This window comes from Mauremys reevesii, unplaced genomic scaffold (genome assembly GCF_016161935.1).
Source record: "Mauremys reevesii isolate NIE-2019 unplaced genomic scaffold, ASM1616193v1 Contig12, whole genome shotgun sequence".
Taxonomy (NCBI): Eukaryota; Metazoa; Chordata; order Testudines; family Geoemydidae; genus Mauremys; species Mauremys reevesii.
Window position 1 is genome coordinate 549,189 of NW_024100738.1, and position 24,286 is coordinate 573,474.

General features: G+C 52.3%; 1 protein-coding gene and 1 long non-coding RNA gene across 2 annotated transcripts in view; one reads left to right on the forward strand and one right to left on the reverse strand.

Moving 5' to 3' along the window:
* Positions 1-24,286, forward strand: part of LOC120392866 (tripartite motif-containing protein 15-like) — a 29,803-nt gene that overhangs the window by 462 nt on the left and 5,055 nt on the right. Inside the window, exons 2-7 of the mRNA XM_039517542.1 lie at positions 109-349; positions 11,681-11,776; positions 12,343-12,573; positions 12,873-12,895; positions 13,787-13,902; positions 16,641-16,700. Coding sequence (XP_039373476.1) covers positions 109-349; positions 11,681-11,776; positions 12,343-12,573; positions 12,873-12,895; positions 13,787-13,902; positions 16,641-16,700 — 767 coding nt within the window. The remainder of the gene's footprint in view (positions 1-108; positions 350-11,680; positions 11,777-12,342; positions 12,574-12,872; positions 12,896-13,786; positions 13,903-16,640; positions 16,701-24,286) is intronic.
* Positions 5,544-10,795, reverse strand: LOC120392861. Its single transcript, XR_005591807.1, has 3 exons — positions 10,606-10,795; positions 8,718-8,760; positions 5,544-6,069 (listed from the first exon to the last, which is right to left on the reverse strand). It is a non-coding gene; the product is annotated as an uncharacterized LOC120392861 (long non-coding RNA).

Sequence of the window (24,286 nt, forward strand, 5' to 3'; positions counted from 1 at the left end):
GACGGACCCAGTGACCATACACTGTGGGCACAACGTCTGCGGAGGCTGCATCACTCAGCACTGTGAGACATGGGCAGAGGTGGGCTCTGACCCTTTGTGCTGCCCCAGCTGCAGAGCCCGAATCCGGAAAGGGGCTCTCCGGAATAACTATCAGCTAGGAAACATAGTGGAAAAAATCAAACAACTGCATTTCAAACCAGGAAAAGAGACTCTGTGTGAGAGACACGGCAAAGCCCTGGATCTGTTGTGTGAAGAGGACGGGGAAGCCGTGTGTGTGGTTTGTGAGAGATCCCCAGACCACAGATCTCACACGGTGCTGCTCATGGAGGACGCTGCCCAGAAATACAAGGTAGGACACACTCTGGATCCAGGTTAATTCAATCCTTCCCTTTTCAGACTCAGAGCCACAGAATCTCCCAGTTTCCCAGATTTTCTCCCCTGTTCTCTGGCTCCACCTAAATCTCTGCCCTGCAGGCTCCTTTCTCTGGGCAGGTGCAGGGAGCCTTGGCCACAGATGGCACCCAGCCTATCAACCCCACATTGTTCATTAGGGAGAGGTGGGCACTAGAGCTCTGTGTGAGGCATTTTCCTCACACACCAGACTGAAACAAGATGTAGGGAGGCACTGCCAGCAGGGCATTCAGATGAATAATGAACAAATCAGCCCCCACTCTGCTGCATGGAACAGACGGGCTCTGGAACAGAGAGGGCCAAGGGGTCATGGCTCTCCCACTATTCCCCACAGCCCGGTCCCCTGCCTCTCCTCTCCCCCCTAAGGCCCCACCCATGTTGGAAGCTGGAGCCCGGCCTGAATAAGCCCAGGGAGCCCAGGCATCTGTGGGGAGCCGCAGACTCTTTACTTGCTCAGGGCAGGCTGAGGGTCCATGGCTCCCCACAGGTGCCAGTGCAGCTCTTCTTCTGACCCAGCTCCAGCTTCCAGCTTGGCCTGGGCGGGGGTTGGGACTCAGGAGCCAAAGAGCCACAGCCAGGCCATGGTAAGAGCTGTGCGCAGCTGCAGGGAGCCACAGACCCTCCACTTGCCCAGGGCAGAGAGCCTGGGGGTCAGGAACATGGGCTGGGGGCTGCTCTCAGATCCCCCCAACCCTGGGCAGATGAAGGGACCTGGGCTCCACAACTCAGATCCAGCTTCTGGGTTGGCCTGGTACAGGGCCTTTGGGGAAGAGGCAGGCAGGGCAGGGGCACAGAGTGGGCAGGGCCTCATGGCACCTCCAATTTTAGGAAGAATCTTTCACCCCTGATGGAACATGTCTACAGGAGTGGGTTTAAGCACTGGTACTATGGGTTCTTCCCTAGGGACCCACCTCTGGAGTCACATGATTAAAACAGAACTTCAGGTTTCATAATAAAAAAATCCGCAACCAAAAAGTAATTTTCTAGCCCATAGGTATTGAAAAGAAAAGTTTGAGTGAGTTATAACTTTCAAGCCTCACTGACAGAGTGCCGTGTGTCTGAGTCTGCAGAGAGCCTGAGCCAATAGCTCTGGGAAGAGGTAACTGCCCCACGGATCTCAATAGGGTGGTCACTCCAAGAACTACTGTTCTGGGGTCCTCAGCCACCTTGCCCCATGTGGTGGGGAAAGGGCTCAGCTGGCAGTGAGCCACTCTGCTGTTTTCTTCCTCCCTCCATGACCGACAGGGGCAGTGCTACTGCCAGGGGAAATGCTGCCTCCTTGCTGTTGGGTGTCCCTGCCACAGGCATCCCAATACATCTGGGGGCAAATGCCTCCACCACATGTTGCCTCTTTAGCCTTGGGTAGGCACGGAGCAGCAGGGGCTGTGACATCAGTGCCTTCTCCTGGTGGGGGAGGGACTGAGGTGGGCCTTAGTCCCTCCATCACCATGGGACCCTGCCCCCGATCCTCCTCTGCCCACTCCCCCTCCCCCTCCAAGAAGGCACCTAAGAGCTACCCAGGGAGACCAGGCCCTCCAGATGCCCTGGGCAGCACATGGGCCAGAGGCTGCTCTCAGGCCCTCCAGTCTCCCACCCAGGGCAAATGAAGAGTCCGAGGCTCCCCACAGTTGCCTGGGCTCCCTGAGGGGCTCTCACTGTGGCCTGGATCTCATTTCCAGCCTGGCTGGGGGGAGGGCCCTTGGTGTAGGAATGTTACACTTCTCAAGCACTAAGAGGGTTGGAAAACCGCCCCCAGATTTGGAGCGGCTGAAGTGGTTCCCACCCCCCCACACTTCCGGTCAGGAGACACACAGATTAAGCGCTGACCAGGTGTTTACTACTGGAGTACGCAGTGCATAGAGCACCAATCAGGGGAGGGGGCGAGAAGTTGGCTTATGTTAGTACATGCGCATAATAGAATGATTTATGTAACCATTACAATAAAAGAATGTGGAAAACTCCCACGAGGGGCGCTCCACTGGAACAGACTGACGGACTTGGCTTGATTCATTGCTACATCTGGTGACCCCGACGTGATTCCCCCTGCTCACCGGCTGGAATAGCCTTCGATGCATCGACCCTCGCTGAATAGCCCCGTTTCGTGAGGTTGATGGTGGGATGGAAATTGTTGAAATCATGGTGGAATTCCTCAAGGGCTTCTTTTCCATGGGTCCAGATGATGAAGATGTCATCAATGTAGTGCAAGTAGAGTAGGGGCGTTAGGGGACAAGAGCTGAGGAAGTGTTGTTCTAAGTCAGCCATAAAAATGTTGGCACGCCATGGGGCCATGCGGGTACCCATAGCAGTGCCACTGATTTGAAGGTACACGTTGTCCTCAAATGTGAAATAGTTGTGGGTGAGGACACAGTCACAGAGTTCAGTCACCAGGTTTGCCATGACATTATCGGGGGTACTGTTCCTGATGGCTTGTAGTCCATCTTTGTGAGGAATGTTGGTGTAAAGAGCTTCTACATCCAGAGTGGCCAGGATGGTGTTTTCTGGAAGATCACCAATGGACTGTAGTTTCCTCAGAAAGTCAGTGGTGTCTCGAAGATAGCTAGGAGTGCTGGTAGTGTAGGGCCTGAGGAGAGAGTCAACATAGCCAAACAATGCTGCTGTCAGGGTGCCAATGCCTGAGATGATGGGGCATCCAGGATTCCCAGGTTTATGGATTTTGGATAGCAGATAGAATACCCCTGGTCGGGGTTCTAGGGGTGTGTCTGTGTAGATTTGTTCCTGTGCTTCTTCAGGGAGTTACTTGAACAGATGGTGTAGTTTCTTTTGGTAACCGTCAGTGGGATCAGCAGGTAAAGGCCTGTAGAATGTGGTGTTAGAGAGTTGTCTAGCAGCCTCTTGTTCATATTCCAACCTATTCATGATGACGACAGCACCTCCATTGTCAGCCTTTTTCCTTATAATGTCAGAGTTGTTTCTGAGGCTGTGGATGGCCTTGTGTTCTGCATGGATGAGGTTATGGGGCAAGTGATGCTGCTTTTCCACAATTTCAGCCCATGCACGTCGATGGAGGCACTCTATGTAGAAGTCCAGTCTGTTGTTTCGATCTTCAGGAGGAGTCCAGGCAGAATCCTTCTTTTTGTAGTGCTGGTAGGAAGGTTTCTGTGGGTTAGTATATTGTTAGTATAGGTGTGTTGGAAATATTCCTTGAGTCGGAGACGTCGAAAGTAGGATTTTAGGTCACCACAGACCTGTATCATGTTCATGGGCCTGGAGGGGCAAAAGCAGCTCCCATGGTGGTCCCATGGAGGAGGCTGCCTAGGCATACAAAGTAAGGAATTGCTGTTAAGTTGGATATTTTATTAAGTTATTAATTGGAGTAATAACTTTGGATTTTAAATACAGCTTAATTTCATAGCAAGTTGCCTACCGTGGTTATTGGTGTAACTGCATCACTGAGCTCTGTATATCCTCCATTGTGTGAAACATACTATAAAAAGCAAATTATGCAGCATGAAGACTTTAAAGATGCCCAGTGCAAGAAACATGTCTCTGAGAAGCTGAATTCTTTTCCAAACCATTTCCCTCTTCCGGTCACTTGGGCAAGAGGGTCCCATGGCTGCCGAGAACCCAGTGTAACTGCATACCTCCGCTCTGTAAAGCCTTTGTTGAATGATAGATGCTGGAAAAAGTAAATTATATGGCAGTGTGGCAAGAGAGACATAGGACCTGAGAAATTTAAAGATGTCTGATGTGAGATAGTTTTTTCTGAGACTTCAAACCCAGTTCCCACTGGTGACATCTGGGAACTTTCTACAGAACAGATGTTGTTAAATGACCAGTAAGGTTTAAGACACTTGCAGGCCAGTCTATCTGAGAGTGTTGCCTTCAGAGTGGAGAATAGGCAGTTACAAGCTGTTGTTGTTACTGATTGGTACCACAGTGTTTATTATCACTATTTGCATCTCAGTAGCCCCAACAGACCCCAAATGAGATCTGACCGTGATTGTTCTGGGTGCAGCTGCTGGCTTCCTCATTTCCACAGGGGTGCTCAACCCGTGCTTGTAGCGGGGTGATTACCTGCTCCTGCCCTGTGGGGCTTAAAACAGCCCAGGAGAGGGCTGTGGCTGGGGCAAGAAGCCTGGGCTGATTGGGGGAAAGCAGGCTTAGCTGTGGCCGGGTCCCATTCAGGCCCAGCTGGCCCCTATAGAAAGGCTGGGAGCCAGGAGCTCAGCAGTCTCCCTCTGCCTGTAGGGGGAGAAGGGCCTGGCTGCAGGGAGCTAGATAAGGTACCTAGAGTGGAGCAGGGCTGGGGAAAGGCAGAGGCTGCGGCCTAGTGTAAGGCCAAAAGGTACTGGGGGTTGCAGGGGGCAGCCCAGGGGTAGGCAAAGGCGGCAGGTCTGAACCGCTTTGCTGATGGTGAGTGGCTGATACTGCAGTCTGCCCCAGGGAACGGGGGCTAGATGGAGACTGGGCAGTAGCCAATACTGAGGCAAAGTGGGGATAGTGGGGGGGGCTCCCCTGGGAGGGGGAGACGCAGTTAAAAGGGGCACTGGGGTCCAGGGAGGGACTTGGGGCCAGAGGACAGGTGGATCACGGGCCTGCAGAGGGTGCTCTGGCCTGGAATTTGAGCTAATTCCTGTAAGTCACCAGCAGGAGGTGCTGCAGGGATGAGTCCGGCCATCTACAGTGCTCCACCCTAGGCCCCGTGCCCCCTACTCTACCCCTTCTCCCAAGGCCCCACCTCACCTGGCCTCTTCCCAACCCCCTCTTCTCACCTGTACCACCCCCTCCCCTGAGTGTGCCCCATCCTCTCCCCCTGAGCACCTCCAACCCACTGCTGAGCAACTGATCTGAGACAGGTGGGAGGCACTGATCAGTTGGGCCACCAGTGGGGGCTGAGCGCACCATTTTTTTTCTGTGAGTGCTTGAGCCTATGGTGCTGGGCCCTGCACTGTTGGGATCAAGGAGACGCGGAGTCAAGAGGTTTGTTAAGCAGGCGTCCCGAGCTCTCTTGAGCTGGGTTTTTATTAGTAATTAGATCAAAGAGCATGAGATCATGGTTACTTGTAACATATTGATTGGTTCACCCACAGCCATCTCCCCTTGTGCAATATATCATGAATGGTGAAGAGACTACGTGAGCTATTAGAGGGGCTACGTGCGCTATTGCCTAGTCTATGCTTAATCAATAACCTGAGCATTGCTTTACCTTAAGCCAGGAGTAAATGTAATAAACACGTGTGTGGTTTGCCAGCACAGCATGTTTCACTACATCTCCCCCTTTTTGTTTTTAAGCAATTTGCAGGCATAATGAATGCTCTGTTTTGTATTAAGTCGTTGCCAAGGGCAGCCTTGGACAAATAGGCTAATAAGTGAAGAAGGAATACACTGTAATATGCAGCAACAAAGTATTAATCCTGCAGCTATAACAATAACATATGCAAACATTTGCTTGTTCATCATATAAGTGTATGTTGAAGTCAGGGATGGGGTTGCTCAGTCCCTGATGCCACGCCATCCTTGTATGGTCGAACGTATCGTGCAGGTACCCAGAGCGGGCCGCTTGGTGTTGATACAGCTGCGTAACCGCGCCCCCAGGTGATTAGTGGCACAGGTCCGCTCCACTCCGGGCCAGGTAGCTGACGATAGGTTACCTTTGGAGCAGGAAGAACTTCGGTCGTCTGATAATGCCGTTGTGCCCTGGTGAAAAATTGAGAATTGAAAGGTAATAGATTTAAATGATTGAGTGTAAACAGTACTTGAGCCAGCCATTCTTCCTTTTCTGTCAGGCTGCCGGGGACAATTCCCCCTTTTTGTTTTTGCCGTAGGAGGGCATTTTTTAATGTGCGATTACCTCGTTCTACAATGGCTTGTCCCTGGGAATTGTATGGAATGCCAAAGGTATGCTTGATTCCCCATCGCGTGCAGAACGCTGCCATCGCTGAAGAGCAATAGGCTGGGCCGTTGTCAGTTTTTAAAGCTGACGGCTTTCCCATCACTGCAAAGGAACGAATGAGGTGATTACAGACATGTTTTGCCTTTTCCCCTTTTTGTGGCGTTGCCCATATATATCCAGAATAAGTGTCTATGACTACATGCAAATAGGACCAGGGAGCTAATGGTGGGAACCGAGTGACGTCCATTTGCCACAATTGGTTTGCACCTAGCCCCCGAGGATTTACCCCGATAGCGGGGCCTGCGAGGTTTCCAGTACATTCAGGGCACTGCTGAATAATCGCTTGTGCATCAGATAGTGGTATGGAAAATTGCTTGGCCAATGCCCTAGCATTTTGGTGATGTAAGGAGTGACTTTCCATAGGAGAGCAGGGGAAAGCCTTTAAGGCGTTATCAGCATAGGCATTGCCTTGCGAGATTTCTCCGGGGAAAGGCTGATGACTTCTAACATGTGCAATAAAAATAGATGTAAATCGGTGACGTAATATCAGTTGTAGGAAAGAAATAAACCAAGCAAATTATTATCCAAAGATGCAGTAACACAACTAGAAGCAATATTACTAACAACATTTGCAGCATACAAACTGTCTGTTATGAGGTTAACCGGTTGATCAGAAAATGCGTTAAAGGCAAGAATTAACGCAGCTAGCTCCATGCGCTGAGGAGAGCGTTGCGGTAAGGTAAACTGGGATTTCCACTGGTCATTTTTTCCAAGCGACCACCCCTCTAGATGGGCCACCATCGGTGAAAATGGTAAGAGCTTCTTGTATGGGAACAGGAGATACCAAGTAAAATACTTTCAGTGGAATATGCTGAGCAACTTGGAGACGAGGATCCTTGGGAGTATGGTAAGTTACGGACCCAACATAATTGGCTAGGGCTATTTGCACCTCCTCCGAGTGCATACATGCAACTTCCCAGGTGGCGATGGGGATGGGGATAATAATGTTTACTAAATCCATGGCAAACAAGTTTAGTGCTCGATTGCGTCCTTTAGTGATTAATTGAGCAAACATTCCAGACAATGGGACGAGTGTGTTTTTGTGTGTGTGTGGTAAATACATCCACTCGAGGATAAATTCTCTCTCACTTGTATGTTGAAGTAATGCCCCCATGAATTGCTTAGTGTCCCCAAGAATGATTAAGGACGGGGGCACGTCAGGTACTGCTCTATCTACCCATCTTTCTGCCATGGCTTCGTTGACCTTATGCACTACCTCCTGTTGTTCGTTTGTTAGTGATATTATGTCTCCCGGTTGCTTTCCTAATTTTAGGGCATTAAACAGTGGAGTTAGCATAGATGTGGGAATCTTGTAATACGGTCTTATCCAATTTATGGATCCCAGAATTTGCTGTAGTACTACATATGTTAATTTTTTTGGCAAGGTAAGTTTTGGAAGTATGGGCATGGAGTATGCTGTAAGCATTTTATGACCTAAATATTGAAAAGGTTCGGCTTCCTGTATTTTTTCCGGGGCTACTACCAGACCCGATTGACTTAAGATATCAGTTAACTCACTTTTCCATGTGGTGGGTAGGGGCCTACCGGCTATTAAGATATCGTCCATATAATGGTATACAAGTAGCTGTTTGAACTTATTTCTGAAAGGTTGAAGAGCAGTGTTTACAAAATACTGACACATGGTAGGGCTATTTAACATGCCCTGGGGTAACACTTTCCAATGATAACGTGTTGTGGGTTGGGCGTTGTTCAGGACTGGCACTGTGAATGCAAAATACTTTCTATCCTTTTCCTGTAACGGTATTGTAAAGAAACAATCCTTTAAATCAATTATTGCTACCTGGTAGTCATAAGGGATTAAATTTGGATTGGGGAGGCCACACTGCAGGGGGCCCATTGGTTCTAGTATTTTATTAATTTCCCTCAAATCGTGAAGGAGCCTCCATTTTCCTGATTTTTTCTTAATTACAAAAACAGGAGTATTATACGGGCTTGTAGTATGCTCAATGTGTCCATCTTTTAATTGTTGCTCAACTAATTGCTGCAAAGCTTCTAATTTGTCTTTAGGTAATGGCCATTGTTCTACCCAGACTGGTTTATCAGTTTTCCACTGTAACGGAAGAGCCTGAGGCTTACTCATCTTCCAAAACCAGTTTTGCCCCTATCTGTTCTAACAAATCTCTTCCCCAAATGTTAAACTGTAAAGGCAATATGCAGGGTTGAATATATGCTATTATGGGGCCTTGTTCCTGGGATTTTACCGGTAACCATTGAGAGCTCTTTTTAGATGCTTGGCTTCCTCCTACCCCAAATACCGCAGGGGCTATCTCAGAGGGCCATTTAGGTTCCCAATCCTTTTCAGCTATGACAGAAACATCCGCCCCTGTGTCCAACAAACCGGTCAGCCACTTACCTTGGAGGTTATACTTACGTTGAGGTTTGTGCAGGGATATTCGGTGTACCAACGCCGCCACCTGTGGGTGAAAGGAAGAGTCGCTGTCGCCTTCAGTACGGGTTGATCCAAAGCCTCCTGTACGTGTTACCTGTGATTTTTCTCCAGGGAGCTCATATGGCAACAGTATCATTTGTGCCCAGGAGTCCCCTCGTCTTAAAGTAAAAGGCAGGTGACTCCAATACTGAACATATATTTTTCCCTGATAATAAGCATCAATCACTCCTGGAACTACCATAATTCCTTGTTTACTTGCTGATGACCGAGGAGTATAATGCCCACCGTCCCTTCAGGAAGGGGCCCTTTTAGTTGAGTAGGCATTAAAGAACTTCCCGGTAAGAATGAGGATTTTTCTTCTTGATTATACAAGTCTATTCCAGCACTGCCGGTCGTTGCCGGTTGCGCTCTAATCAATTCTTCCGCCCCCGTTGTTTTTCCGGGGCCCGGGGAGGGCCTGATCACTGGTTTCCCTGCCCCAGTCCTGATCGACATTGATTTGCCCAATGATACCCCTTGTTGCATTTAGGACATTTTCTGGAGGGCCTACCCCCTTCCTGGGGCCTTCCTTTATGTGCTCCCCCTCCGGGTGCCCTACACTGGCTTTTAAAGTGTCCCGGTTTTTTGCAATTAAAACAATTTCCTGCTGGTTTATTACCTTGTCTTATAGCCCCCGCCAAAAGAGCCATAGCATGGGTTTGACTACCGACATCCGCGCAAGCCTGAATCATGTCCGCTAAAGTGTACGAGGGGCGATGTATTATAGATTGCAGTACCTTCTTGCAATCAGCATTAGCCTGCTCATAGGCCAGTCGCTGTAAAAGCTCTGTCTGTGCCTCCTCGTTATCGACCTGCCGCTGTACTGCTTCCTTGAGCCTATCTATGAACTGCGGATACGGCTCTGTAGGCTGCTGCCGGGTGGCTGTGAAAGACCTAGTCGGTTTCCCACTTACGGGAACCCTTCTGAAAGCTCTCATAACACTAAGTTTAGTACGAATATATGCATCTGGGTCTAACTCCAACTGTCCCTCTATAGTGCTAAATTGGCCTGCTCCATAAATCTGGTCAGGCGTGGCAGCTGGGGTTGAGTATCCCACAGCAGCTAACCTAAACTCACTGTCCCACACCATATACTGGGCGGGGGTCAGCACCATACGAAATAAGTCTTTCCAATCTTGTGGAGCCATAATGTAGCCATTTCCAATTCCTTCTAAGATGCCTGCCACAAAATTAGACCTGATGCCTGTCTCCGTGATAGCTTTTCTCACCTCCCTCAGTACTGTATACGGTAGTGCCGTCCACTCTCTGGTGGCATTGCCCTGTGCATCGACTCCTGCCGCTATAGGCATTAACATGGGCAACTCCCCCTCCCACTGATGTTCTTCCTCCAAATTCAATTCCCCCGTCTCACGTGCCAACGCAACCGCCGCGGACGCAGCCCCACGATTCCCGGAAACAAGGCTGATCAGTTCCTTTATCAACGGGGATCCGAGGGCCGCTGCCCGTATCCGACACCGCAGGCGCTGGTGGTAGCACCCGCGGTGCGGAGGCGGTGTCGTCAGCGCGAGCGGGCGGCAGTGAGAGACGCCTGTGGCCCCAGTTTTCCCACTGCCTCAGTACAGCGCTGCCACATGAGCAGGTGCTGTACTGCTGCTCTCGGTTTCTCAAAGAGCTGTGTTCCTATCTTTTGCCAATCTTCTTGCTGCAGGGACCCCTCTTCGGGATACCAGGGGCATTGACATTCTATTTCCTTAACAAAATCCTCTACATGCCGCAGCGTAACCGCTGGGCAACCGCTCCCCTCAATGAGCTTAAATAATTCCTTAGCATGAGCCTTTTGTGGCACTGATAAATCGCTCCCCATACTCACGAGTGGCTGTTTCCAGCGGGTGCACCTAGACTATTCCAGTCGGATGAGCAGGGGTCCTCGGGATCCGGTGAATCACGTCGGGGTCACCAGATGTTGGGATCAAGGAGACGCGGAGTCAAGAGGTTTGTTAAGCAGGCGTCCCGAGCTCTCTTGAGCTGGGTTTTTATTAGTAATTAGATCAAAGAGCATGAGATCATGGTTACTTGTAACATATTGATTGGTTCACCCACAGCCATCTCCCCTTGTGCAATATATCATGAATGGTGAAGAGACTACGTGAGCTATTAGAGGGGCTACGTGCGCTATTGCCTAGTCTATGCTTAATCAATAACCTGAGCATTGCTTTACCTTAAGCCAGGAGTAAATGTAATAAACACGTGTGTGGTTTGCCAGCACAGCATGTTTCACTACACTGCACAAACCCCAGTGAGGGACAATCTCTGCCCTGAGCAGGCTACAGTCTAACTCGACAAGATGGAAAAAGGGTGGAAGGGGAAACAGAGGCACTGAGAGGGGGGCAGTTTGACATGCCCAGTGTCATCCAGCAGGTCCGTGACAGAGTTGGGAATAGAACTTAAGTCTCCTAAGGCCCAAGCTGAGCAACCACACCACTAGGCCATGCTGCCACTCCAGCAGCAGCCCTGAGCAATGCTGAAGTGAGGCCATTAAGAGGGACAGACGCCCTGATAAAACTCCCAGGCCAAGCAGGGAGACGAGGTTTCTGGGATTTATCTCTTTGGTAGTTTGATCTTTTCAAAATTAAATGTAGTGATTCACCACCATGTGTTCCCATTTTCCTGTTCTGTTCTGTAATACTAATGAATTAATAAATACCAGGCAAGCTTGGATAATTCAGGTCTTTCTCCAGTTACTAAAAAGACTGAACCTGAATTGGTAACAAGCCAGAATATGACACATCCCCAGTCTTCATTCTTAGATTTCTTTTCCTTGGTGACTCTAATGTCATGAACCTATTAGGACCAACAGTTACATTGGATTTGTGTGGGAAAATATCCCCCTATGCACCCCTCTCAAACTCAAAATAAAACCTCCCAAATCATCTCTGTTTCTACAGGAAAAAATCCAGGCTCATTTGAAGACTCTGAGGGAGGAGAGAGAAAAGCTGCTGGGATCTAAAGTGACTAGAGAGGAGAAAAGCCCGAAGTATATGGTAGGTGCCTCTTGTTACTGATGTGCAAAGACTTGTGGTGAGAGATCTGTTTGTAGGCAGATTCCTCTGTGGCATTGGTGAATGTGGGCATGTCTGTTTCTCCATGATCATGGATTTTTCTCTGTTAGATTCATGTGCAGAATCTAGACTTCCTTCCATTCCAGTGAATGAATTAATTTCTAGTGGCTTTGCCTGTGTCTGTGTCATTTCTTGCATTATTAAATCATTTGATTTTCCTCCCCCACCCCCTGGGAACGTCTATCAGTGTAATGCTGATTCCTGACTCCTGCTGCTCAGGATCTTCATGCTTCATGCTTTCATGATAATGCAAAGTTTTAACCAGGTCAGATGTGAAAACATTCCTTTTTAGAGATATGGGGAGAAATGGAAAAAGGTGTAAGGGAAACTTTTTCCTGGTAACCACAGGGTAGAGTCAAGTGTCAGAAACCTTAAGGGTTACAAAGAAGTTTTCCCTCCTGCACACTCAGCACTCAATGAAAGGATCCCCTCCCCCACTCCAGGCTGCCTCCATGTCCCTGACCAGCCCTTTCCCTGTTGCTTTACAGAAACAGATAGAAAAGAAGAGGCAGCAAATTGTAGCTGATTTTCAGCAACTGCACCAATTCCTGGAGAAACAAGAGGAGCTTCTGCTGGCCCAACTGGAAAAGCTGGAGAAGGAGATAACGAAGATACAGAATGAAAATATCACCAAAGTCTCTGAGGAAATTTCCCATCTCAGTAACCTGATCAGTGAGCTGGAGGGGAAGTGTCAGAAGCCAGCAAGTGAATTCCTGCAGGTGAGACTGAGTTAGAAATACTCCAGATCCCAACACAGGGACAGGAGAGCTCCTAAAACATAGGTACAAGTGTCCAGCAATCAGAGATCACAGAGTAACTCCATGTGTGCATTATTGAAATGTGAATGACTATTGTTCATTGCAAAGTCGCAGACATATTGGCACTAGAAATAGAAAAGACTCATTACCTTGGCTCTGGGACCAGGACAGAGCCTCTCTTCCCCATACTTGCAAAATCCCTTCTTTGGAATTTGAAGTGTGTGTCAGGTGGGCCTGAAATTCTCTCTCTTTCTCTCCAGGACATCAGAAGCACCTTGTCCAGGTATGTGTCTCTTTCTCACTCCCCCTTACACTTCACAATGCTGGGAAAGAGCTTGCACCACATCTCCACATGAATCTACAGCATAAGAATGGCCATACTGGGTCAGATCAAAGGTCCACGTAGCCCACCAGCCTGTCTTCTGATGGTGCTCAGTGTCAGGTGCCCCAGAGGGAATGAACAGAACAGGGAATCACCAAGTGATCCATCCCCTGTTGCTCATTCCCAGCTTCTGACAAACAGGCTAGGGACACCATCCCTGCCAAAATGTGTGGGGAAGGTCACGTGTTGGACACAAAATTCTCAAATGAACTTTATCCTGATGTTCTCACCCTTTTATAGAAGACTCTGGAATTCTCCATTCAGTGGGAAGGCCTGACCTCAAGTATTTCCTTGAGATGTCACGTCCCTGGGGGACTGGCTGCATCAGGATTGTGGGGATGGAATATGGGCCTGTCACTGCTGGGTCCTGGTCACTATTCAGCCCAGGGCAGTAGTTTTCAAGAGCCTTTCCCCATCTGAGGGCTGTTTGGAGACCTGTGTGGAATGAGCTGGGGAAGGGGTAGTTGGTGTCTCAGTCTAGTTCCTAGAGGCAGATTTCTACAGCACTTCACCTGGGAACCTCCTGACCCTCAGAGCATGGAGGCCAAGGAGCAAATTGGCCATGGAGACTCAATTCCCCTTTTATCCCCAGAGCTGGTCTCTCCAGGCCAGATTTAAATGGGATCTTCAGAGTGAAGGTTTGACTGGCAGAGCGTGAACTACACCTGCTCTGAGGCTGGGAGAAGCAGAGGAATTCTAACTCCAGACCCATTAAAGCAGCAACTTTCACTGACAACAAATTATAAAGTGTCACTAAGTAAAATGTAACCATGTGAAACTGTTTCTCTCCAGGTGTGAGAAGGAGAAGTTCCAGCAGCCAGAGGAGATTTCTCCTGAACTGGAAAAGAGACTCAGCGATTTGTCCCAGAAAACTCTTGCTCTCATGGAGCCTCTGAGGAAGTTCAAAGGTACCTAGAAGGGATCTAGAGTGGAAATTGGGAAAAGCTTTTGTGGCTGTGGGAGGAGAATGGCTCTTGGCAATTGGTTCATAGTTAGATGATGCTTCTCTTTAATTCTTGGGTGAGAATGTCACACACTTGGGGTCCAAGTCACCCTGATTGATTGATTCAAACCTTTGTTTCTACCAAAAGCCTGCCTTGCCATTACAGTTACTCTTAAAGTAAGAAATGACAGACATACAGAAAGAAGAACTAGCCAATTATCTTCTCCTGGGCCATAGGCAGGTCACAGTGAATTTCTCCTATGAAGCTCCGAGAACCCCTTACAATGTCTGACATATTATACGTGTCCAAATGATGTATGTATTAGTTCTTTTCCAATCATCTTTGAGTGTTATGAATATTAAATAGCATATATAGCTCATACAATACACATACATGAACTTCCTGATTGGCAGGTTTTTGGATGTCCAAGCTATGTTCATGTTGTTGTTTTCTTTTCTGATTGAAATATTATTAAGATTCAGATTTCAGCTCAGATTTTTTTAGTAAAAATCACAGAAAGGTCCCGAGCAATAAACAAAACTTCACGGAAGCCTGTGACCTGTCCGTGATTTTTACTAAAAATATCCCTGACAAAATAGGGAAGAAGGAGGGTCCAGCACCCACAGTGACTGGGGACTCTGGGGTCCCCTACCCCTCCCCACCCCCACAGCAGTTGGGAGCTCCGAGGCATCTGCTGCAGCTAGGCACTGCTGAGGGCCCACTGTCAGCAGCAGCTGAGAGCTGCAAGGCTTCCTGCTGATCTCCATGACATAATAATCCTTATTTCTTACCACTGATTATGCCCAGGTCACTTTCAATCTTGTCTCCATATCGCAGTTTTTGAACATTGCTAACTGCTCCTGGACAGTACATTTTGGGGGTGTTGACTTTAACCTCTTTGTGTGATCAAAACATCTTTGTCCCACAGAGCAACTTATGAACACATCACTTCATAACAAGGTCACTTAAGGCAACACTTCCCTTACGTCCAGCAAACTGCTCACCAGGCCAAAGTCGAGTCAGTCAGTGTAAACACACAATCGTGGTCTGTCCAAACTGCTGCATAAGAAATGACCCTTGTAGCATTCTCAATACTTAGCATAACAAACAGTGGAAAGCAGACAAATGGAGCAGATGTAGCAGGGGCCCAGGAGTCGGGATGGCTCACATGAATTCATGATTTATTGAAGGTCACGACATTCGGGCCCCAATTAGCAAAATGGACTAATTTGGGGCAGCTACGTTTCTCTGTCCCATCTAGAGAGCTGCAGGTGGAGTCAATGCAGGTGCCCCACTCCTCTGAGAACCAGGCCCCAGGGCCTAACAGTCGCCATCCCAGATATAGACCAGAAATGAGAGGTCGTCTGTTAAAACTGGACCTAGCCCATCACTCTGCTCTGGTACTGGATGGCAGCTGTGCTGAGCCAATGGGCTTTGGGGAAGGAGAAAGCTCCTCCCACACAGTGAGGAATCCTCCAGCCATGGGCGGCAGGTAACGAAGGCAAGGGAAGGCATCGCTTCCCCAAAAAGACATGGGTGGCCCTGTACACGCTCCAGCCCAGCTCAGGCCCCCTCCTAGCTATGTGCAGCAGGCTGCTCTTCGCCCTTCACTGGGCCTGGTGGCTGCAGAGGGAGGAGTGGCCGGGGTCGGGTCTGGCAGCGCGGCCCCTGCTTCCCGGCCCCCTGATGCTCTATGACTGGGAAGGCTGGAGCTGGCCGACACTCCATGGGCTGGGTGTGCTGGGCAGGAGCTAGCGGCTACAATGGGTCTGGGTGGGCTCCAGTGGGCATGGAAGTAGCTTCAGTAGAAAGGACAGGACTTGGGGGGGACGACTGGCCTCCCCAAACCAGCCATTCACCCACCTGCCATGTCTCCAGCACAGGGGCCTCTTGTGCTTCCTCCCCAGCAGCTGCAGGCACAAGGCGTGTTCCTGAGAGGGCTGGGAATGGGGTGGGGGTGCTGAGGGCGGGTGGAAGAGGGAGGGGGTGGACGAGGGACAGAGGGAGGTGCGCAATGTAAAGCTGGGCCTCTGACACTCTGCACGCTGGGCAAGACACACGGGGGCCATTGTCATAGGGAAGTAGCTCTGGCTGGTTCAGAACTTACTCTGCCTGTGCCAAGGTCTGCACCAGCCCCTGCAGCCACTGAACAGCAGAGTCACAAATGGCCCCTCCCCTCTCTCCTTTTGCCAGCATTGGGGTGAATCTGGCCCATAGAGTCAACCTTCCCCTGCCTCAGTTTCCACATTTATGAAATGATTTTATTATTATTCCTCTATCTGCCTGTGGAGGGTGGGGGCCCCTTCATGTTGCTCTCTGTAGTGTCAAAGGGACTCAAGTGGGTAAAGTTATTTTTATGCCAAAGTCTTTGTATGATCTGAGTCTACGTTATGACACAAGGCCGTAAGTGAATGAGACAAACCAACTGGAGTCTGAAGGGAGGGAGGGGATGAGGAGGGGAAAAGTAAATCTCACTTACAGATTGTCTGTCCTGGGATGGTTGTGAGGCTGCAAGGATGTTGGTTCCATTGCTGGGAGATGCCTGAATGAGAGAGGAAAGAGATGGTTTCAGACCTTTCTATATTAAATAACTGAGTGTCTCTGTCTGTTTCTCTGTCATAATTATAAAAGTTACAGAGTGGGGACGCTGTTATAAGTATGAAAGTCTGAAATCTCACCTCTCTTATCCTTTCCCCCTCCAGACACTCTGCCGTCTGCACTGGAGAGAAAAAGCGGGGAACCCCTAGGAGCCCCCAGACTGGGTGAGTTTGCAGGTGGAGATTGTTTTTAAATTATGAGAAAATTCCAGAGAAAACGTCTTCATGAGATTGTAGCTAAAGTTACCAACCAAACTGACAGCGATCACGACACACACAGCCCTAAAAATAACAGATTCAGTGGATCCAGGAGCCTATGTTCCCCCCACCCCCCCACTCCCTGCCACACACACACTTTTAAAAGTGGGATGTTCAGGACACTTTTTGACATGGGCATAGTTTGAGGGCAGGGTGCCACGTTCCCCTTCCCCCTCCCCGCACTGCAAGCCTCGGGCAGGCATGGAGTGTCACAAGCAGTGTCTGTGCTTTGGGCAGGGCAACTGATCAGCTCCTCCCTCTGTAGCGCAGCCCCTGCCCGCGGCGCCAGCCTCTTTCCAGTCCTGGCCCCTCTCAAAGGCCCCACCCCTGCTCCTCTTTCCCAGAGGCCCTGCCCCCTGGCCAGGCCTGAAGCCAGAACCGGGGCCACCACCCAGGTAGGCCAGGCTGCACTGGGGGGCCCTGTACCCTCCACCTCCCCAGGATGCCACATCCTGGAGAGCGGGCACATGGGCCGGAGGCTGCTCTCACAGCCCCCCGCACCCATGTCCAGGGCAGGTGGAGTGTCAGGGGCTCTCCATAGTGGGCAAGTCTCCCAGCCTGGCCAGGGGACACGGCCTCGGTCCGGGCCATGGAGGGGGCGGGGACACACAAACAGTCCTGACACCACCCTTAATGCTGAGTTCATGCCCATTCTGATGACCAGAAACACTCTTAACAGGGTCGCCTCTGAACAGAGCTCTCTGCCACATCCCTCTGCTTCACCTGGTGCAGGGGTCTCCCCATCGCTCTTCTCCAACATCCTGCCTTTCCTTTGCGCGGGGCTGGGCTCTTGCACTGGAGCTGCTCCCTGCTTCCTGGATTGGGGAGATGCTCTTCCTGTGATGTTGGCAGCTCCTCCCTTCTCTCTGGGCTGGGGATGGGGCTACCCCAACCAATCCTTCCTCCTCCTCTCTGGTGATAAGTGGCACTTACGCAACACTGCACCTTCCTCTATGTTCCCTGGCCTGGGAGTGGAGGCTGCATTAGGGGAGGGAGTTTCTCGCTCAGTTTTTTAACTCCTCCATAAAAGCTTCCGACACCTTCCTGGCTGTGCCTCTGCCACTGAGAATGGAGCAGTCCCAAGAGGGGGAGCAGGGAGCTGAAGCTTTTGCAGGCAAAAGAGAAACTAATGAAGTTGGTCGTATTACATAGACTGAGGAGCTGCAGTGACATCTCTGCTCAGTCTCAGGTACCCAGGACAGAGGCAGCTCCCTGGGATCGAGGCCTGACCCAGCCAGGACAGGGCTGCTGGGGAGTGTGAGAAATGGTCCCAGCCTCCCCCAGGGCTGAGCTCTGCCCCTAATGCTCTGATTCTCTCTCCCCAGTGCATGCGACTCTGGATCCAGACACGGCTCATCCCATCCTCGTCCTGTCTGAGGATCGGAAAAGTGTGAGACGGAGAGACACACGGCAGCGACTGCCCGACAACCCTGAGAGATTTGACACTGTGTTCTGTGTGCTGGGCTGTGAGGGATTCACCTCGGGGAGACATTGCTGGGAGGTGGAGGTGGGGGATGAGGAGTTCTGGGCTGTGGGGGTGGCTAGAGAGTCTGTGGGGAGGAAGGGATGGATCAGCCCTAGCCCTAAGGGGGGGATCTGGGCTGTGGAGCAGTGCTGGGGTCGGTTGCAGGCTTTCACCTCCCCTCGCACCCCCCTGCCCCTGAGCTGGGCCTCCAGCAGGATCCGGGTTTGTCTGGACTGTGACCGGGGGCAGGTGACATTTATCGATGCTGGTGACGAGGCCCCGATCTTCACTTTCCCACCGGGCTCCGTCCCTGGGGAGAGAATCCGACCCTGGTTCTGGGTGGGGCGGGGATCCCGGCTCAGCCTGTGTCCCTGAGACACACAGCAGAGGCAGGAACCGGAAATCAGCCTCTCTAGCCTCATGGACCCCAGTCTCTGTGACCTTGGAGGACTCCTATCTACCCAGCCCCTGGCTCCTCATCTATGTCCCCTGCAAGATCCTCCCCCTCCCCCTCTGGGGCTGCAGGTTGGGCAGAGATGGGGGGCTGGGTAGAGGGCAAAACTAACAGCTGGGATGGGGGTGGCAGGGACACAGCATGAATCAATCAGGGTTCGGGGGGTTGGGGAGAAACAGCAGCAGGGGGGAGCGTTTTGTACAGATCTGTGGGATTAGATCTCACCAGGATCAGGGCCAGCTCTAACATTTTTGCCGCCCCAAGCAAAAAAAAAAATAGCACCGCCCGACCTCTCCCTGAGCGTCATACCGCCCGAGTCCCCAGCGCCACGTCGGGCCGCCCAAATCCCCGCCCCCCCCCCCTCCCGAGCATCGCGTCGGGCCGCCCCCGCCCCGCCCCTCCAACCCGCCTGGCCAAACCACAAACAACAAAAACAAACCCCGATTGCCACCCCCTCCCGAGGTGCCGCCCCAGGCACGTGCTTGGTAGGCTGGTGCCTGGAGCCGGCCCTGCCCAGGATCAGCACGAGGGGAAGGGATAAGATCAGGGAAAGAAAAGAGCAGCCGAGGGTGATGATCCGTGATAGGGAGGAGAGACACAGGGAAATAAAGAGGGATGGAAAGTGGGGCTAGAACAATGATGACTAGAAAAGGACAGTACGAAAGGAAAGGGAATGTGAGCGGGACGGGGAGATTTATTACATGTTACTGAAAGTGAGACTGTAACTCATTAATTCCCTATATTAATCCCTGGCCATTGGTGCAATTTTAGTGCCATAAAGAAAACTGTTCTCAGTAGCTGGGGATCTCCTGGCCATGCTGTGGTTATTAAGGCTCCTTCTCAGCTCCTTTTACTTTGCTACTTTCCAGCTACTTACTTCAAATAAAACATTACAAACAATTCTTCATGTTTGTTCCACTTTACTGTCCCAGCTGCAGGTGCTGGGGGCAGCATCATGGGATTTGCTTCCTGACTTGGTTGTGTCCCCCCAGCACCCACAGGGAATCAGGGCCGGCTTTAGGAAGTGCGGGGCCCAATTTGAACATTTTCGGCAGGGCCCCGGCAGGGGTGACTAAAAACAAAATCACATTAAAAAAACCTTTTCATTTCCTCCATGTATTATTTACTTTCCATAACTATAGAAATAATAAAATGATATATTACGTACATTGCTGGCTGGAGGCAGGGCAGGGGCTGACTGGAGGTAGGGTCTGGCTGGAGGCAGGGCAAGGGGTATGGGGCTGGCTGTGGGCAGAGCAGGGGGTGCGGGGCTGGAGGCAAGGCAGAGGGTGCAGCAGGGACTGATGTGGGCAGGGGGTGCAGGGCTGGCTGGAGACGGGCTGGCTGCGGACAGGGCAGAGGGTGCGGAGTGCGGGGCTGATGTGGGCAGGGGGTGCAGCAGGGGTTGGCTGTGGGCAGGGCAGGGATTCCCCTGCTTCTACCATCCCGGCCCTTTAAATAGCTGCCAGAGCCCTGGGGAAGCAGCGGGGCTCTCATGGCTATTTAAAGGACCAGAACGGCAGAGGCAGCTGGAGCCTCAGCCCTTTAAATAGCCCTCGGAGCCCTCCACTACCCCAGGGCTCTGGCAGCTATTTAAAGGGTCCCGGGCTCCCCTCCTTCTATCGCCCCGGCCCTTTAAATAGCTGAGGGAGCCCTGGAGAAGCGGCCGGGCTCCAGCGGCTATTTAAAGGGCTGGGGGTGGGGAGAAGCAACGGGATCCCCAGACTTTTTAAATAGCCCCCAGAGCCCCACAGCCCTACCCCAGGGCTCCAGCAGTGGGGCTCTGGTGGCAATTTAAAGAGTCTGGGGCTCCAGCCTCTGCTGGGAGTCCCAGGCCCATAAAATTGCTCCCTGGGGAAGCCGGACTGCCCCGTTATGGCGTACCAGCGGTGGCAAGGGTGTGGGTCCTTCTTAGGCGCAGGGCCTGATTCAGGGGAATTGGCTGAATCAGCCTAAAGCCGGCCCTGCAGGGAATATTGAACCTCTAGAAGGAGAGTTTGGGTTTTGCTGTGATGTGCATAAGCACTGACTCCGTGTGTGCTCCGGGGCTGGAGCACCCACGGAAAAAAATTGGTGGGTGCTCAGCACCCACCGGCAGCTCCCCGTGGCCCCACCTACTCCAGCTTACCTCCATTTCCTCTACGAACGCGCCACCACATCCTGATTCTCCCCCCTCCCTCCCAGCGCTTGTGCCGTGACACAGCTGATTCACGGGGCAGGGAGGGAGGGGGAACGTGGTGCACTGGGGGAAGAGACGAGGCCGGGGCGGGGATTTGGGGAAGGGATCCAATAGGTGCAGGGATGGGGTGGAGTTAGGGCAGGGACTTTGGGGATGGGGTTGGAAAGGGAGCAGGGCCAGGGATGGGGTGGAGTCAGGGGGGCCGGGGCGGGGAAAGTTGTGGGGGGGTGCAGGCTCTCACCAGCGCCGAGAAAGTTGGCGCCTATTGTGATGTGTCACTCTCCAGCCTGTGCTCTGTCTCTGTCCTGTGCACACCCACGTCAATCAGGAATTGCTCAGCTGTGCTCTGCGGAGCGGTGACTGGTTGCACAGGGTGCGATCCATGCAGGGACTCGGGTGTTGCAATGCTGAGTGTTACAGGGCCTAATTTTTAGGCAGCTAGAAAATCACAGGAACAGCAGCGCTATGACCCTCAGAGCTGAGTCAGGTGTGTAAACTCCCTAGACAATCCATGGGCAACACAGGCACCTTACAACGCGTTACATGAAAGCCCCCCTCAGTAGGTGGAGTCCTGTCAGCTGGCCAATGGGAGATGCCAACAAGGGGGGAATGGGTGCCCTAAGTCACACCCCTCTCATGGATAGGTGCCTAAATCTGGGCTGCACAGGGGTGTGTGTCTCTGCTTCGGAATCAACAAACAGGAACCCACCGTCTGGCGTCCGGGGCCTCCAGTCGCAGCTGCTGCCAGTGTCTGGTAGTGGTGGCAGTGGCTGGGAGCCCCAGGCTCTTTGAAATCGCCCCAGCAGGCCGCAGGGCTCCTAGGTGCACGTGCTGGATGAGTGCAGTGGCAGATTAGGGGAAGGAGAAGCCCCGGACCCCAGCAGGAGCCACACTGGGTGAGGTGAGGGGCGAGAAGAAGCCCATGACCCCAGCAGATGTGGGGCTGAAGTCCTGACCCCCCTCTGTGCAGAGCTGGCTTGAGCCCCTTCCTTTCCCGTGACCCCTGCACAGTTCCCGTGACCCCTGCACAGAGCTGGCTGTCACTGTCAGGCTGTGGAGTAATTCAGCCCAAATCTACTTACCTTGGTATCATTAATTCCCTCATCACCACACAGCTATGAACGGATTCAGCCTAGGAGGCAGGGTCAGCATTAGCTCCATGTGGCAGGTGGGATCTAGAGCACCCAGAGGTGAAGTAACTTTCCCAAAGCTAAGCAGTGAGTTAGTGGCAGAGCAGAGAACCAAACCCAGCACACCTGAGCCCCAGGCCTCTTCCTGAATCACTAGGCCACCCTTCCTCCCCAAGGAAGGGGAATCTCCTCTGCCGCTTTGAGTGTGTTGTTGGGAGCAGGCACTAGACAGAGCCCCCAGGAGGTGGGGAGCAGAGAGAGATGGGTAAAAGGACATAGGTGGGAAGCAAGAAGGGGGAAACATCAGGAAGGGGAGCAAGGACTTAGAGAAGAAACAAGAGGGAGGGAAAGGGGCAGGGAGAGCGATAGGAAAGGAGAGGAGAAAAGAGGAAGGAGCGGGGGAAAGACTCCCCACAGCTTCTGCGTCCCATCCACCTTCTTCCCACAGCCATCAGTGGCCCTCAGCTCCCAAACAGGCACTAAGCAGGAGTAAAGCACAGAGTGAACACAGTGTCTTTACACAGGGGTGTTAGCGGTGATGAGCTGCCAAAATCTTAACAACTGGTTCCCTCCTCACCCCACGAGGGGGTCGGGCCTGCCCCCGGGACTCCTGCTCCATCCAACCCCCTGCATTCCTTGATGCCCCCCCAGGACCCCTGCACCATCCACCCCCCTTCCCTGTCCCCTGACTGCTCCCCACCAACCCATCCAACCCCTCCTCTCATTCCTGATGGCCCCCGGGACCCCTGCCCCATCCAACCACCCCTGACTGCCCCTGGAACCCCTGCCCCTGACTGCCTCCCACTGCCCCATCCAACCCCTGCTCCTTCCTGACTGTCCCCCTGGGACCCTTGTCCTCATTCAATCCCCCTGTTCCCTGTCCTCTGACCTCCCCGACCCCATCCACACCCCCCACCACCCCGAACTCCCCTGCCCTCTCTCCAACACCCCCTCCCTGATCCCTGCCCCCTTACTGCGCTGCCTGGAGGTGGCTGGTGGAGCTACAGCCACGCCGCTCGGCTGGAGCCGGGCCAGGCTGCATGGCTGGAGCTGGGCAGAGCCGGGCCACACCGCGGGGCCGGGCCGCACCACACAGCTGGAGCCAGGCTGGGCCAGGACGCACACCTGAAGCTGGGCTGAGCCGCCACCTTGCAGCGCCTGGAGCACCGGGTCAGGCTGAGCTCGCAGCCCATCGCCCAGAGCATGCGCCGGCGGCGGAGCGAGCTGAAGTTGCAGGGGATGGGGAACAGCCGGGGACTAGCCTCCCTGGCCGGGAGTTCAGGGGCCGGGCAGGAGGATCTCATGGGCCACCGTAGTGGGTGCCCACCCTGCCCCGCCCCAAAGAGCCAGAGGAACCTGCCCGGGGGCAAGATGGGGAGTCCCAGCAGTGCTTACCTGGAGCGGCTCTAGGGAAGAATCCGGCAGGTCCCTCTAGCTCCTAGGGATGGGGTAGTGTAGCTGTGGGGGAGCAGGGGGTTACCTGCCATGGCCTGTGGCCCTCCTCGCGCCTGCCGCCGCAGCTCACCTCCGCTCCATCTCCCTGGACCTGAGCGCGAAGCTACCGCTTGTTTCTCAGCCCTCCCAGGCTTCCCATGCGAACAGCTGATTTGCAGAAAGTGGGGGGTGGGGCGAGAAGGGGAGAAGCGGAGCAGAGAGTTCAGGGGAGGAGGCAGAGCAGAGGTGAGCTGGGGCTGGGAAACTGCCGGAGCTTTACTGGTCGTTAAAATTAAAAGTCCTTTTAAAACCGGTTGTCCCGCGCAGGACAACCAGTTCTAAAAGGGCTTCTAAATTTAACAACCGGTTCCAGCAAACCGGTGAGAACTGGCTCCAGCTCACCACTGGGTGTTAGCGAAGGCAGCTTGTATCTGAGTGTAATTATTCTAATACTCTGTAATTGATGGTAATGTAATAATGTAGTTCTACTATTTTAATGACGACATTGTTAGGATACCAGTGATATACACACATTCAATACCTACAATATGAAGGAAGTGTATAAATATGCTGAAAATTGTCAGTTTGGGGGGGATGCTGAGCCCCCCTGGCACACACATCTCACCCTTGAGGCAGGAGGGGGCATAAAGGAGTGAGCAGTAGGCACTTGGGGGGGGGGACAGGGACCTAAGGGGAGGGGGGCACAGCAGGGGCAGGAAGAGGTGGAGTGGGGCAAAGTGGGGGCTTGGCCTCTGGGAAGGGGGCAGAGCCGGGATGGGGCACCCACCAGGAAAACCAAAACTCAGCACCTAGGGTGTGTGGGGTGGTACC